Source organism: Hyperoodon ampullatus, assembly GCF_949752795.1.
Source record: "Hyperoodon ampullatus genome assembly, chromosome: 15".
Taxonomy (NCBI): Eukaryota; Metazoa; Chordata; class Mammalia; order Artiodactyla; family Ziphiidae; genus Hyperoodon; species Hyperoodon ampullatus.
In genome coordinates, this window is record NC_136928.1 from 28146508 (window position 1) to 28162699 (window position 16192).

Below are 16192 nucleotides of genomic sequence, written 5' to 3' on the forward strand. Positions count from 1 at the left end.
CAAGCACTGATCCAGGCACTTAGGATACATCACTGAACAAAACAGCAAAAATATCTGCCCTTTAGAACTTACATATACTAGCTGAAGGCTTTTTCTGTGGGGAATTGTGTGCTGAGTTGAGAATTATCTTTCTCTAGATTTTCTCAGATTAAAAGTCGAGAATTATATTGTATAGAAACTGAATAATATTTCTAGAGAGGTTCCCGGTGTGGGTGTTGGAGTCCCAGAGTAAAGGCCTTCTTTACTAGGGTATCTGGTAAGGTATCCAGTCTACATTGTAATGGTATATAAAGAAAATTAAAGATGGCAGTTGATAAGTCCCATCCACAGTGCTTACAAGCCGTCTTCTCATTCATGGGAGAAACTTGTTAGAGGAAACGGAAACGGAAACCAAAACCAAAACCAAAACCAAAACCAACCTATATGATAGTAGAGAAAATCTATACCAGATACCTGTATTAGCTAACTTGCTTCGTTATTCATAAATTAATAGAAAAGAAAAACAAATGCACAAGAGAGAACAAATTAAGCATACAAAACTGACTGAAGATATTTCAGAGAACTGCTTTAAAAACAACTCTAAAGAATACTCTCTAAAAAATTTTTCTAAAAAAAAATTCAATAGGATATAGCATCCATAATATCAGTACAGGTGCTACTTCCAGAAAGACAGAACATTAAAATTTGAAGAGAAGAAATATTCGAAGACATAAGAGGAAAATTTTCCTCAGGTGAAGGAACACACTAATTTTTAGATTTCATAAATTCAATGAACGATCTAAGCAGGATATAGAAAATAAGTCCCAAACCAAGTAAAAATCTTGCTCACTGCACTAGCCATACTGATCCTCCTTGGAATTCCCGATTCACCAAATATGTCCCTTAAGGCCTAGGCTCTTGTTCTCTCTAAAAACCTCTTCTCTTTGATATGTCAGTAGAGTTCGCTCTCTTACTTCTTTCTTTCAGGTCTCTCAAATAACTCTTTCTCAGAAGGGCCTGACCACTCTAAAATACACATATCCCCCTGCACACCCCGCCATCCAGCACACTCTATCATTTTTTCTTGATTTTTCTCCACGGCACTTCATAGCACTTTTTACCACCTCACACTATGTGTATATATACGTGTGTGTGTGTGCGTATTTGTGTGTGTATGTGTATATATATATATATATATAAAATAAGCTCCTTGAAGATTGGGCCATTATCTCCCCTGTTTACCAATGTATTCCAAAGTCTAAAACAGTGCTGGCATAGAGAAGGAATTAGATAACTATTTGCTAAATGAATTAGGAATAAATGCTAAAAAGTTTCAAAGAGGAAAAAAAATTACATAAAGGTAGGATTGGAATCAGCCTTCTCCTTAACAACACTGGTTAAGAAAAACAAAACAATAAAAGCAAGAACAATCTGAGCACAGAATTCTCCACCTGGACACACCATCAATGAAACATGTAAGAGAAAAATAAAGTCATTTCCAAATATGCAGGGATTTAGAAAGTTTACTGGCCATACATACTTTCTGGGAAAATTAATTGACAATATATTCTGGCAAACAGAAAGTAATCCAAGAGAGTCGGAGATACAGAGTCCAAGAAATAACAGAAATAACTCAGAAGAGCAATAAAAAGAAAATCAAAGGTATGTAGATGCTTTACAAAGCAAATGGCCATAAATTTAGAACAGGGTGTCAGAAGGATAGCTCTAAGAAGAGAACATATTCTATTCAACAAATGGTAATTGAGTTATGTGACCCGAGTAACATGAAGACAGTCTTCTTTTTTCCTTTCAACAACAAAAAACAACCCCTAAACTGTACAGGAAAGCCATAACCCAAATACTGAACAAAACCACAACATCATTTTGAGAAAAGACTGGGAGTATAAGAGAGTCACTTCCAAGTGTGCAAATTACACGTATTTCTTTCTTTATAGAACTACTCTCATTACTAAATTCTGCAGTAAATATTTCATAATCAAGATATCAAAAATGCAGGTACTGGGTTTCAGTACTTAGAATTAAGCCTTCATACTCTGTATGCAAGGTAACTATAGTTATAGAATTAAAGGTTGGAACGGATTACATGTGGAAGTAACATTACAGGTAACAAAAATGGGGGGAGAATATTGAACACAGGGTAACATAGGATACTAATTAACTCATTATAAACATGGTAAATTAAAAACTGTTATTAAAAAAATCTGGGGGCGGGATTTATTTCCACCTCATAGTCTAGCTTAGGTTTTCATTACCTCTCATATAGACTATTACAACACCTTGAAATTAGTCCACCTGATCCAATTTATGATTTGTTAAATGGATATAATGGACATTATGTGACATGCTCAAGATTACAAGGCTAGCTTATCAGTGGTTGAGCTAATAAGTCTTTTACAATAAGTTAAATGTGCTCTTCAATTTAATAAGCTGTAAGAATGAGGTTGAGTTAGGATGTGGGAAATAAAGCATTAATTTTAGGCAGAAGTTTCATATAATTTCCACTTGTTTCATTTTCTTTAAGTCTAAGAATTTGGGACCACAATTCTGGAAGAAAAATTTCTGTGTAGTCTGTGTTTACTGTAATTCTGAACATAGTTGAAAGCAGTAACTTGAAACATACCACAACACAAAGTTTTAAAAATACAATGCTCTGTTGAGAAAAAAAAAAAAGTTAAAAACTTAAAAAACTTTTGTTCTGAAATCAGGTTAAACAAGCCACACAAATTTGTGCTTAAGGACTTCCCTGGTGGCCCAGCGGTTACGAATCCGCCTGCCAATGCAGGGGACACGGGTTCGAGCCCTGGTCTGGGAAGATCCCACATGCCACAGAGCAACTAAGCAACTAAGCCTGTGCATCACAACTACTGAGCCTGCGCTCTAGAGCTTGCGAGCCACAACTACGGAGCCCGTGTGCCACAACTACTGAAGCCTGTGTGCCTAGAGCCTGTGCTCCACAACAAGAGAAGCCACCACAATGAGAAGCCTGCATACCACAATGAAGAGTAGCCCCCGCTCGCTGCAACTAGAGAAAGCCTGCACGCAGCAACGAAGACCCAATGCAGCCAAAAATAAATAAATAAATTAATTTTTTAAAAAAATTGCACTTAAATCAGTATCATGATGCATTCATTTACTTATAGGTGCTCTATTTAATTTGGATTTAGATGGTGGAATTTTCTCTTTCTTGAGCTAGCACAAGAGTTTGGCAGATTAACAAAAACCTGTAGATACCAAATATAAGGCCCTATTTACCTCTTGCTATTGAGATACAATGAAACTATTAGAAAGAGAAAACATCTGAGTTTCAATTTAATTCTTTCAAAGGTAAACTATTCATAGTTTTCAAAGATTATTACTGTGCAAGCCAAGAACCTGTAAAATCTTCTTTCTTATAAAAGAAGAGAGTATAATAATTTAAACAAGTAAAAGAAAAAAACAAACTTCTATCAGGAGGAAGTCAAAATGGACTCAATGTAGACTGCATTCTGGAGATAATCATGCTATGTATATGGCATCACTCTGCACACATGTCCATAGTAAGCATCAGAATGAATATGCTACATTTTCTAAAATTACCTCAATTTATTCTCATTTATGCAAATTTATACTGTTCCATAAACCATGAAAATTGGAATAATGATTGCAAAATAAAATTTTAAAAGAAACAGTATCTAAACTCAGAATGAGTTTGACTACTGTCCAAGAATAATTCTCGAATCAGCTTCAGAGTGTATCTTCTAGCTTTGGGAGAATGACCTTTATGCTTTCCTCATTTTCTAAAAGCACAAAAGTTGATACAAAATAATCTTACCTCTGATGAGTCTATCTTTGGAGATAATGTGCAGATCAATACATGGTTACCTATGCTCTGTGGATTTTGTTTCAGAAAGCTGTACATTGACTGAGCAGATTCAGGACTATCTAACTGAAGAATTGCCTTTGGAAAAGACAGAAAAGTATTAATTACTAGTTCCTAAAAAAATTAAAAGTAGAATTACCATAAGATCCAGCAATTTCATTTTTTAGTATATACCTAAAAGAATTGAAAGCCAGAACTGGAACAAGTATTTCTACACCCATATTCATACCAGTATTATTCACACAGTCAAAAGGTGGAAGCAACCCAAGTGTCGATCAACAGACGAGTAGATAAACACATGTGGTACATGCATACAATGGAATATTATTCAGCCTCAAGAAGGAAAATTCTGACATATGCTGCAACACATGCTGGAAGACATGCTAAGTGAAATAAGCCAGACACAAAAGGACAAAAATTGTATGATTCCACTTATATGAGGTACCTAAAGTAGTTAAATTCAGAGACAGAAATTTAAATTGTAGAATGATGGTTGCCAGGGGCTAGGAAAAGGGGGGATGGAGAGTTGTTGTTCAATGGACAGGGAGTTTTAGTTTGTGAAAATGAAAAAGTTCTGGAGATGGATAGTGGTGATGGCTGCACAACAACGTGAATATACTTAAATGCCACTGAACTGACACTTAAACATGGTTAAAGAAATTTCTTAAACATGTCAAAGAAATTGGTATCTACTACTTGGTCAATTAGGTATTTTTTATGAAGCAAATACTGTCAACTTTGCTATAAAACCCTTTCTACCTTTGTAGGTAATACATGGTTGACCAAAATCTAATTTTTATGGACACGTCCGAATTAAATAGAGAAGACAGAGGGCACAGAAAACGTAAAGGGACTTTAGAAATACCTGGTTGACACCCTTTCATTTTATAAACAAGAACTAAAAGTGTAAACCAACTTAGCTAAGGTCACAGAGGTAGTTAAGGCTAGATGAACGAAAGTCTGCACTTCCCCAAAAGATAATGCTCTTTGCACGTATTACCTTTCTCCCTTGTGCAAGTTTTTATTTCCCCTTCAAACTAAGAGTTCTTCCTCCTTCCTGCCACAGCCCAGGAGAAAATATGATGGTATATCATAATTCTGCTAAGAGGCTGAATAATGTTTATAGGTGCTTCAGTTCAGAAGCTGAATTAAAAGTTACAGACCATAAGAATATAGGGTTCAATTATATATTCTCTACAGAACATACAGCGAAAATAGAAGGGACCTTGTTACCTTGTTTTTATTACTCATGTATACGTGGTGATCCACTTTTCCAAACTGAAGTCCAACACAAAGTACACACTGAAGTCCATCTTCTGGTAAGTTATCAAGATGTACAAATCGATCATAAATTTTATCTACATTTGCCTGTAGTTTTTTTTGTTTTTTTAAGAGACAGCATAGAAAAAGAGAAAAACAGCTAAAGTATCAAAGTGTAAAACACAGATTAACAATTTATTTTTCAGACGTCAGGTGATGTCCTCTCCCAAGAGTAAGAAAATGACCATATGGGTAAAGATAGTGAGGTCTTAGTACTATATGTGAATATCAGTGAAACAATATACTAAAAAAGGAAGCATAATCTTTCTTCTATCAACATAATACGTACCTGAAACACTTAATATACCGAATATTTACCCAAGTCAGTTAATATGGCTCGAGAATCTAAAAACTATTGCACATTAGGACTCCTTTACCCTCTATTTCTTATTTTTACCAAGAGAAGACTCATCTGACATCTCCATCACCTCAATATTTTAAAACTAGTGCTAAGATTTTCTTTAATTCTTGACAGGTGAACAATAAAACAACCAATGTTTCTATCAACTAAACAAGTGTACAAAAGCACTTAAATGCAAAACTCACCTCTGGGTCATTTTCTCTAATCAAGGTTGTAAATAGAGCTTCCTAGAAAGGCAAACAGAGGAAGATTGAAGGTGTAAGCTCTTTCTTATTTGTATATTTAATTAGTCAAGATTTACTGATATAATAATCTATATGAATACGCATTAAGAACTATTTCATAAAACGAGTAAGCAAAATTTGTTCCTTCCAAAAATCCTTCCCTCTTTCTAAAACAAGTTATCTAAGTCCCACCCTACCCACAGACTTTAATTCTTCCTAATCCCCTAAGTACATTAAAGACTAATAAGGTGGTACCATTTAGGGGAAGACACTCAAATTCATATACAAGGAGTAAGAGATTTAATTTAGCAGAAAGAGAATTCAAATTACACAACAAAAAGTCAGCTAAGCAAAATAGGGGATGAGGAAGAACAGAGATGTAGGCTAGTAAAAAAAATATCACAGGGTATTAAGTGTATAGTGATTTGGTGCTGCTGAATTATATAAAGAGGCCAAGACTGGCACAAGACAGGGATGTCAAAGCTGGGAGAAGCTAGCTGATAAAAGGCTTAAGTGTATAGAAAAGGAACTTTATCTTATGATACTATGGTTCTTCAATTTTTTTTTCTCTTCGACACTACTGATATATATAAAACCACCTCAGCAATTACATCACCTTAGAATGATTCTCAATGGAAGGCTTTTACAAAATACATGCATTTTCAATGTTCATTACAGCACTATTTACAATAGCCAGGAAATGGAAGCAACCTAAATTGTCCATCGACAGAGGAATGGATAAAGAAGATGTGGTATATGTATACAATGAAATATTACTCAGCCATAAAAAGGAACGAAATAGTGACATTTGCAGAGATGAGGATGACCTAAGATTGTTATACAGAGTGAAAGTCAAAAAGAGAAAAACAAATATCGTATAATATCACTTATATGTGGAATCTAGAAAAATTGTACAGATCAACTTATTTGCAAAGCAGGAACAGAGTCACAGAGGTAGAGAACATAGTTACCAAGCAGGGGTGGCGGGGTGGGACGAACTGGGAGACTGGGATTGACATATATACACTACTATGTATAAAACAGATAACTAATGAGAACCTACAGTATAGCACAGTGAACTCTACTCAATGATTTGTGGTGACTTAAATGGGAAGGAAATCTTAAAAAGAGTGGATATATGTATACATATACCTAATTCACTTTGCTGTGCAGCAGAAACTAACATAATATTGTAAAGCAACTATACTCCAATAAGTATTAATTTAAAAAAATACATGCATTTCCACCTTCCTCTAGAGATTCTAGTATCTCTGTTTCATGCCTCTTAGCAGTAAATGTTTGTAGGCCACACAGAAACAATGAAGGTTTCTAAATCAGTTGAATTTGAAGAGATTTGAATTGTACGCCAGTCTCATGACTTTGGGAAAAAGGTTTTGAGGGAGATAAGACTGAAGGTAGAGGATATAAAGAATAACTATTTTAGCCGGCGTTTTAAAGAGGTGAAGCAATGGTGAATGGGATGAAGAGGGAACAAATTCCAAAAATATGCAGGAGTTAAAACAGACCAGACCTAGTGACCAGCTGGTTATGAGAAATGAGAGGAAAAAATGATAAAGGTAACCTCTGGAATTCCAGTTTGGATGACAGATAATGGCAGTGAGATAAGAATAGGGTTCTTTACAGACTACCGTTTTCAACTTTTTTTTTCCATTCCAACATACATGAGGGATTGGATTCCCTCAATATGGAGGTAACTCTCAAACAATGAGATGGGCAACTATGGAGAAATAAGAAGATGCTTTCTCAGTGTTTGAGAGAAAATATGTGACCCAAAGAAGAAAACTAGAAAACATAATGGACTATAATAAATCTGATTTAAAAATTTAGTAATATTCTAGTAAATATAATGGTAAGTCTATTATTTACCTTGTCTTTTAAATTCATGTTGTCAGGAGCCATACTTATTGAGAGTTGATTCCCATCCAGTGATATTGGAAAGCAGGTATAAAATTTTACCATAGAATCTGCAGATTTTCTATTTATTTCTATAAATGCCTTTTAAAATACAAATTACAAGAATGAAAAAATAAATCTTAAGTTACTTTTTCTTAAAAAAATTTAATATTTAAGAGTCAAATGAATTGAATAACTTAGTAAATGTTTTTAAGATTAAAAAAGCATTCCTTAGAACATTACTACCATAACCAAGAAATAATGAATGACTGAACTCATAGGCAATACTAAAGAGAAATAAGAAGGGACACTGTAGTAAATGACACTAGGGAAATCTTATTTATCTTATTCATCACTATACCCTTAGTACCTAGAGCAGTATCTAGCATGTAGCAAACATTTAATGAACATTTACTGAGTAAATAAATTTAATGATTGACAAAATATGAGAAATATGAGGAATGAAAGAATCAAAGAAACATGTAATGGTTACCAAGTTATTTTTTATTTTGTTGTTTTCATAAGTGTAAAATTGTAACTCCATACATTTTGGGTTTAATTTTCATACCTGGGTAAGTAAAGAGATTGAACATTCTTCCATATGTCTGATCGTTAATGAGGTGGAAATAGTCCATATTTTTATTTATAGTTGTAATTTTTAAAAATAAATTCTCTTTATGTCATTTGCCAATTTATTTATTAAACTTTTAATATTTTACAGCATGTTTATATGAACCATGTTTCTCATTTTACATAAATATTTAAAATTTTTTATTTCCATTTTGCTTTATGTTAATTTTGGTTTCACAAATGTTTAAAATGTTTATATGACTGAATCTGATATTTTTCCATATAACATCTAGAAAAATATTAAATCTCCAAATAATTAAATTAAATTAAATCTCCAAATAATTCTACTCAACTCTAATCAAAACTGGGCATAAATAATCTAGATTTTCTGTATTTGGATTCTATATTTATCTACATACACATCCACTTTGGTATATGATGCAAAGTATGAACTTGAATTATTCATTCCCAGGTTCCCACAATTTCCCCCTATTTTAATGTATCATCACATAAAATTCTTACATTAAAAAATGTATTCTTTCTTATTCTTGTCCATCTCTAAACATTACAAATAATGTGTTTTAGAAAACAGCTTTACTGAAATACAGTTTACATATCATAAAATTCACCTGTTTAAGTGTACAATTTAATGGCTTTTAATACATTTATAGAGTTGTGCAACCATTCAAATAATCTACTTTTAACATAAGGTAAAACTGCATATGACTACTTACACTTACTCTCCCCTCCTACTTTGTTTTCTTAAGCACACTTGCTTGACTCTCAAAAATCTCTAGTGATCATTAACTCCTTCCTATAGTAAGAACACTACTTCCCACCACTCTAACGGTGTTGTTTCCGTTATTTAAACTTCCCTGAAATTCACTTTCTATAAAATACCTTCCACAAGTTGTTCATTATTAACAATATTTTGGTTTTTAAATTACAAAAGCAATATATACTCATTATAGAAAACTGAAGACATACAGATAAATCTAGGTTGCTCTAAATGCTGATGACTTCACTAGTCTGAGTCTGAAAATGGTTATTTCCCATTTGAGTATAACTGGTAAAAAAAAAAAAAAAAAAACAGAAATACCAGTAAAGAGTGCTCAACAAAATTTTATAAGTTGTTAAAAAAACTTTGTATTAACATATTACAGATGTAAAGTATTTTCTGTTAAACTAAACGTTTGAGCAAAACTTCAATGGGGAAATCCATCCTTCCTATCGTAAAACTACATCTGATTAGAATAATATATTTTTAAAATAAAGGATTATCTGTGTTTTATATTTTAAAAATGCCTTAACTTGAGACAGCTTATTCTGAGGTGCTGCTCTTAAACCCTTTCGTCCTAGTTTTGTGAAGTTAATGTTTTTCAAAATGTGCTTGCAGACAACATGAATTCACAACTATTTTCAACTCTTACCTTTTTATGAGATGATAAAATCAAAATATCCTTTAAACCACCAAATGGTTTTACTAGGTTGTAAACTTCTTCAATAGAATATCCTTTATTAGGCAAATCAGAAATAAGTACCACACACATTTCTTCTGTTTCCTTCAAAACCAATTTAAGAATTGACATTAAAACTTAACTGCTGTTATATTTACTTAAATTTACACTGCAGATCATATGTTATGTTAGTATTTAAATTGTATTTAATACTAAATCTGATTAATTCAGAAGGCTGGTCTAAACCACAAATTAAAAACAAAACAAAATGCACTTTTCCACTCTTCAAGTACACAGAATAATTCAGTCATACCATCTGTCATCTAGTCAAGGTCTTCAGTTCTCTTCTGCAACCACTACTTAAAAATAAATTTAAAAACACAGGTTTGCCTGTCTCTGACTACAGGTGTTTCCTTTCGTGTACTGTTGCCATTCCTATGCCTTGTGATGCTAAGATCCCCATGCTCCAAATCGGTGCATACTCTTTTATCTTACTGAGTAAAATAATCCTTTGTTGGCGATATAAAAAAGCTTACCTAGTCTCTTAGGATCCTTACCCCATAACCCAATCCCCACTACAAAGTAAATACTTTCATTTCTGTCTTCTCTTCTCTCAGATCTATTTTATTCTTCAAGATCACTCTCATAAATGCCAACTTTTCCTTTAGTGGATGTTGGCGAAATCCCCAAAGGCATAAATTTAGCAACTTGTGACTTCTTTTGGTGGGGGAAGGTGGGAAATTATAATTTTCATAAGCTAGCTGAGAATGATTTTTAACTAGCAAGTAAATTATGTTCAAAAATGGTTCCTGGGCTTCACTGGTGGCACAATGGTTAAGAATCCGCCTGCCAATGCAGGGTACACGGGTTCGAGCCCTGGTCCGGGAAGATCCCATATGCCGCGGAGCAACTAAGCCTGTGTGCCACAACTACTGAGCCTGCACGCCACAACTACTGAGGCTGTGTGCCACAACTACTGAAGCCTGCGTGCCTAGAGCCCGTGCTCTGCAACAAGAGAAGCCACTGCAATGAGAAGCCCGCACACTGCGACAAAGAGGAGCCCCCACTCGCCACAGCTAAAGAAAGCCCGCGTGCAACAACGAAGACCCAACGCAGCCAAAAATAAAATAATAAATAAGATGAATAAGTTTATATATATATATATATATATATATATATATATATATATATAAAAGATTCCTTCTGAAGTGCAGTAAGTAAATCTAAGATACCCTACTGGTGTTTTACAATATTCTTCTTAAAACAAAACAGTAAGTTAACACATACTACTTACTTAGTTACTACTCGAAGAATGGAGCAACCAGTCTAAAATAAACTTATCCTGAGCACCTGAAGGATCTCAAGATCTTAACCAGTAAAGTCTAAATTAATGAAATCTTAATATATTCATAATAACAGATATAAGCACATGAAAACAATAAAGTGAACTTTATGCCCTTCAAATAGAACCACAAACCCCACTTGCTCCTCTAAAAACACAAAAAATAAATGGTATTCTAAATACTAACATATCTAAATACTAACATATCTCCAATCTGCTTCTAAGAAAAAAGAAATTTCACAAAATTCCATTGGTTCTAATTTGACAACCTGTTATCTATTCAAAAACCCAACTGGCCTAACATTTTCTTCTCAGTGAAAAGTAATCCTCAATAACATGTACATTTATTGATAATCTGCACCTAAATTTTTGTAACTCAAGATTTTTTTTAACTCAAACCATATTTTAAAAGTCTCCAATGACCAGGATTTTTCACCATACCAAATCTGTGTATTTTTTACCTAGGTTTATTGTGTCAAAATTTCTTAAGCTTTAAAAAAATAAGTAAAATATAAAAGCTGACCTTGTTAACTGGTTCATTTTCTGTGGCCTCCAAAGCAGCTTCTTAAGATACAAAATAAAATAAGAATTCATGCAGATATACTTTATTTATCAAGATCCCACTTTATTCCACAATGGATTAAACAGTAGCTACATGAAAATGTATACAGTGGGCAAAAGACTAGAGAATTTAAGTAGGATATAGCTACATAAGTAACACTGGCTTTTCAATAATACATTGTTTTATTCTTTATGGGAGCAAAATTTCAGACTAATAAGGAGACAAGGTGAAGATCTGAATCATAATATTCTTAATTTCACTTAGGTATGACTCTGGTATTGAAAAAAAATATATATATATATGAGACACAAAATTATTTTCCTAAAATTTATTTTTCTATCTTTAAACATAAGAGAACAAAATAAAATTTCTATTGACCTACCTGAAATAGTTTCTTTAGCACCATTTTCAGTGGCTTTGACTTCCACACTCGTCTTTATTTCAGAGTTTTCTGCATGAAATAGTCTGCTTTAATAGTCTAGAAAAACACACTAATATAATTAAACTAATGAATCTAAACAGGAACTTAAGCCAGTTTATTTTGTTACTTCACTTCAAGTCTCCTTAGGCTGACCTGATTTAAGCCAAAGCTAATACATGTTTTCCTTTGAAACACCAAATAATCCTTTTGAAGATTTTTAAGCAACGTTTTCAAAATATACCTAGAATGTATACTAATAGGATTTAATGAAAAGAAAGCACTGCATGACAGCATTTCAAGCTTACCTGGTACAATCACAGGTTTACCGGCGTCTTTGTTTCTGACAATTCCAGCCTTTTTGACTTCTAGAGACTTCTTTCCACTAGATTTTGCTTTTAAAAGTAGAGTTGAACCATTATTCTAAGGGTCTATTCAGTCATTTAGCATGTTTCATACTAATATATTAGTAAATAAGTAGTTCAACTTTATTATAAAAGCAGCTCTTTTCCACATATTTATTTCCATTTATTTTCAGTATCTGTTTACCAATAAGATTAAAAGCAAATTTAAACTGAGATACAACTTTTGTTGAGGGCTATTAATGATTCACAAATTATTAAATCCTCATGTGGCAAAAGCACATCATAATCACACACACACAAATCATTATTTTATAACTTCCACAAAGATTCTTTAAAATTACATTAGTCAATTGGAAAAATATATAAATAAACGGTTCATGTTATTTTCAACATGTTACAATTTAGTGTTCCATTTCTTTATGGAGGATACATCCTTGTAACATGGCAAGAAAATCTTTAAAGTAACAAGTATCAGAGGAAATTTACAAGCTGGGGAAGGTAATATGAAGTGACAGCTCTAAAAAAATGAGTAAAAAAAAGATTAAACGGGGGGGAAGTGGCAGAGCAACCTATGATTATACGGCTGTCAGAAATGTTTCCTAAACAAAAATGTAATTGCAATGGCAGATACTGTCAAAGACCAAAGCATCAAAAAACAAAAGTCCTATGTGCGTCAGGTTCTAAATATCAAAGAATTATTTACTAAACTTTTCAAGATGTTATTACATACTACAAATTAAAACTTGCTTTTGATATCATATTTATTACATTCTTTAATGCAGAATCAAGAATAAACTTAATATAACCTCTCTTTTCCAACAGTCTTACCTGTTTTAATTGAAGCTTTATTACCTTTAGCAGCTACTGTTACCACAGATTTTACAGAACCCGCTGATTTCCCTAAATCACAAAAGCTTAGTCAAAACTGATTTATTTAACTAGTATCAACAATTCCCAAAGAACCTCACAAAGAATATAAGAGCAACAAACTATATTTTATTCAAAATAAAATGCTATCATCTTTAGGGACACAGGTCATTTGCTAAATTAGAAACGATAATTTCTTTAGGAAGAAAAATATCATTGAAATAAGAATTCACCTCCCCTTTGGGGTACTTAAAAACAGCATTCAGCCAAGTTACACAGATCTCTAAATGTGTGAATCAACTTAGTAATTAGAAGCAAAATTACTAACCTCAAGGATATAAACACAATCCCATGATGCCTTTAATGGCTCCAAAAGCAGTTATATTGAGGACCTCCCAGCTCATGCTTCCTTGGCTCCCAGTTGATTAAAAAGCACTTAAGAATACCTACATCATGGTCAGGCTACATAAAGACTATTTTGACTCATTCCTAATGGGCCCTATCTGAACAGGATTATTTAAACTGTCTGACCCTTCTTTGTACATATGTATATTACTGTTGCTTATATTCCAAAATGATGTTGTTTATAAAGACTGTGATCATCTAAGTGGCACTAAAAAGATTACCAGAGTCAAAAGCCTTTTCATTCAGAGAGCAACAGGAGCTTTAGCTCTGAAAATTAGGATGCCCAACGAGCAAGGTAGTATAAGGAAAAAGCCCAGGATCACAAGTCAGTGAGTTCAAGTTGAATTCCAAGTCAAGGTGTGAAGTCTGGGGGAATTTACTGATTTCTGTGCACGTTTCCCCATTTATAAACCAGGGTGGTAACTGCCTTAACTACCTAACAGGACATTCTGTGAGAATATGATCATGCTTTTGAAGTTATTAAACAAACAAAAAGAATTACTGACATCTGCAAAATTTAATCAGAATAGTTTACAAATCCACACTTTATATCCAAAGACAGACCTTAATTTTTGCTCAAAAAGAGAAATACCAATCTTTATAGATTGTCACTCAACCAGTCATTTCTTAGTCATTCCCAAGTTTTGTCACACTGCAGTAACCTTAGCCCCATTGAGATCTTAAAGTGTTTCTCTCACTATCCTATGTTACTACCACAAGTCAATTCACTTTACTACTTCTAGTTGGGTACCAGAACTTAAGGAAGAAATATCCAGAATTAATTTCCAACACTCAAGGGGGAAGCTACTGGTTTTAGCACCCACTCCCCCAGATTTCCACCAATGACTCCTATAAACTTACTAGTAGTATCAAACTGTTTGCTAAATAAGTGCATCTTCAAAACATGTTTTCTAGCCACAACTGACTCCCTCAGGTCACTGTTTCTAAGAAACTACTATATGATAATTATGGATCTGCCACCAACAGTGGCTCAAGACCGCTTCCTTTCCTTCCTACCATTATAAAGACAATTTAATACATTGATCTCTATCCTCTTAAAAAGATGACTCTGAATTAACCAGCATTTAGCAGAAATGGGAGGAAAAACAGAAATGGGGATAATGCTAGTGGAAGGAGAAAAAAATTAATAATTACTTTAAAATCCACTATAGCCCATAAAAAATGCAAAGAGAACATAATTTGCTATTAGTTTGTTTATAAAAGAAAGTAAACAGAGAAGACCTCAATAAAAGAGAAAGACGGAAATATCGTCAATATTCATCATGAGAAACAGTTTACCAGTTAAACTATTTTATTTTGATAATCACTGCAAGGAAAGAGCATTATCTACTAAACCTGCTTTCTCAAAACTTCTAGATGACTACAAATTTCACAGATTGGTATATACTCAGCACATACTGTGTCACATGAGATTCAAGACTACTGATAAAAACTGCTTAAATAATTTAAAGTTAACATGTCTAGGATCCTAATATAGAAAACATACCTGAAGATTTATTTACTTTGGCTGCAGATGTCTTGGTTTGTCCAGGTTTGGCTAAAATAACAAGAAAAATATATCAGTAACACATTACAAAAAACATCACTTAGATTTAGGAAAGAGTTAAATTAGCATAATTTCGGTAAAAACACTGCAAGAAACATCCTTATACTCATCTTTGTATGCCCATGGAACTATAACTATAGGCAAGTTCTTAGCCATGGACTTGCTGAGACAAAGGGATAGATTTAAATTTTAACAAACATGAAATTGTCCTCCAGAAAGGCTGTACCAATTAATATTGCCATCAATAGTATACAAGAGTGGGGCTTCCCATTTCCACACAAACACAGTATGTAAAAGAAGTTATTAATCACTCCAATCTGAGCTAGAAACTAGTATGATTTAATCTTTGTTTCTTAAATTTTAAGGAAAGCTGTGTCAATTTTCATATGTGTAAATTTATCTCTATTTCTTCGTGATCTGTCTATTCTTAATATTTGCCAATTTATCTTTTGGGTTTTGAGGATTTTCTTATTAGAGTTCTTTATACATTAAAATTAATTTGTATCATATAGGTAACAACTTTTTAAAAAGTTATGAGAAATACTTATACAAAAATATTTTTGTGTAATCAACGTCTTCCTGATAGGGGAGGACTTTCTCATTCTGAAATTAAAAACAAACCAAAAAACCCTCCAAATTTTCTTTCAATACTTTTAACTGCTGTCTGTGTATCATGTTAAATCTCTGATCCAGCTGTAATTTATTTGTTTGTTTATTTATTTATTTATTTGGCTGCGTTGAGTCTTTGTTGCTGTGCGCGGGCTTTCTCTAGTCGTGGCGAGCGGGGGCTACTCTTCGTTGAGGTGCGCAGGCTTCTCATTACGGTGGCTTCTCTTGTTGCAGAGCACAGGCTCTAAGCGTGCGGGCTTCAGCAGTTGTGGCACGTGGGCCGCAGAGCGCAGGCTCAGCAGTTGTGGCGCACGGGCTTAGCTGCTCCGCGGCAATGTGGCATCTTCCCGGA

At 33.5% G+C, this 16192-nt stretch overlaps 1 protein-coding gene across 1 annotated transcript in view; it reads right to left on the reverse strand.

The window, feature by feature from the left end:
• The window catches only part of ZNF638 (zinc finger protein 638), a 69466-nt gene that overhangs the window by 15566 nt on the left and 37708 nt on the right, over positions 1-16192 (reverse strand). Inside the window, exons 10-19 of the mRNA XM_079720609.1 lie at positions 15172-15222; positions 13221-13292; positions 12336-12422; positions 11992-12060; positions 11571-11611; positions 9679-9810; positions 7652-7780; positions 5726-5767; positions 5093-5227; positions 3812-3937 (exon numbers count right to left, since the gene is read on the reverse strand). Of these exons, the coding sequence (XP_079576735.1) occupies positions 3812-3937; positions 5093-5227; positions 5726-5767; positions 7652-7780; positions 9679-9810; positions 11571-11611; positions 11992-12060; positions 12336-12422; positions 13221-13292; positions 15172-15222 (884 nt within the window). The remainder of the gene's footprint in view (positions 1-3811; positions 3938-5092; positions 5228-5725; positions 5768-7651; positions 7781-9678; positions 9811-11570; positions 11612-11991; positions 12061-12335; positions 12423-13220; positions 13293-15171; positions 15223-16192) is intronic.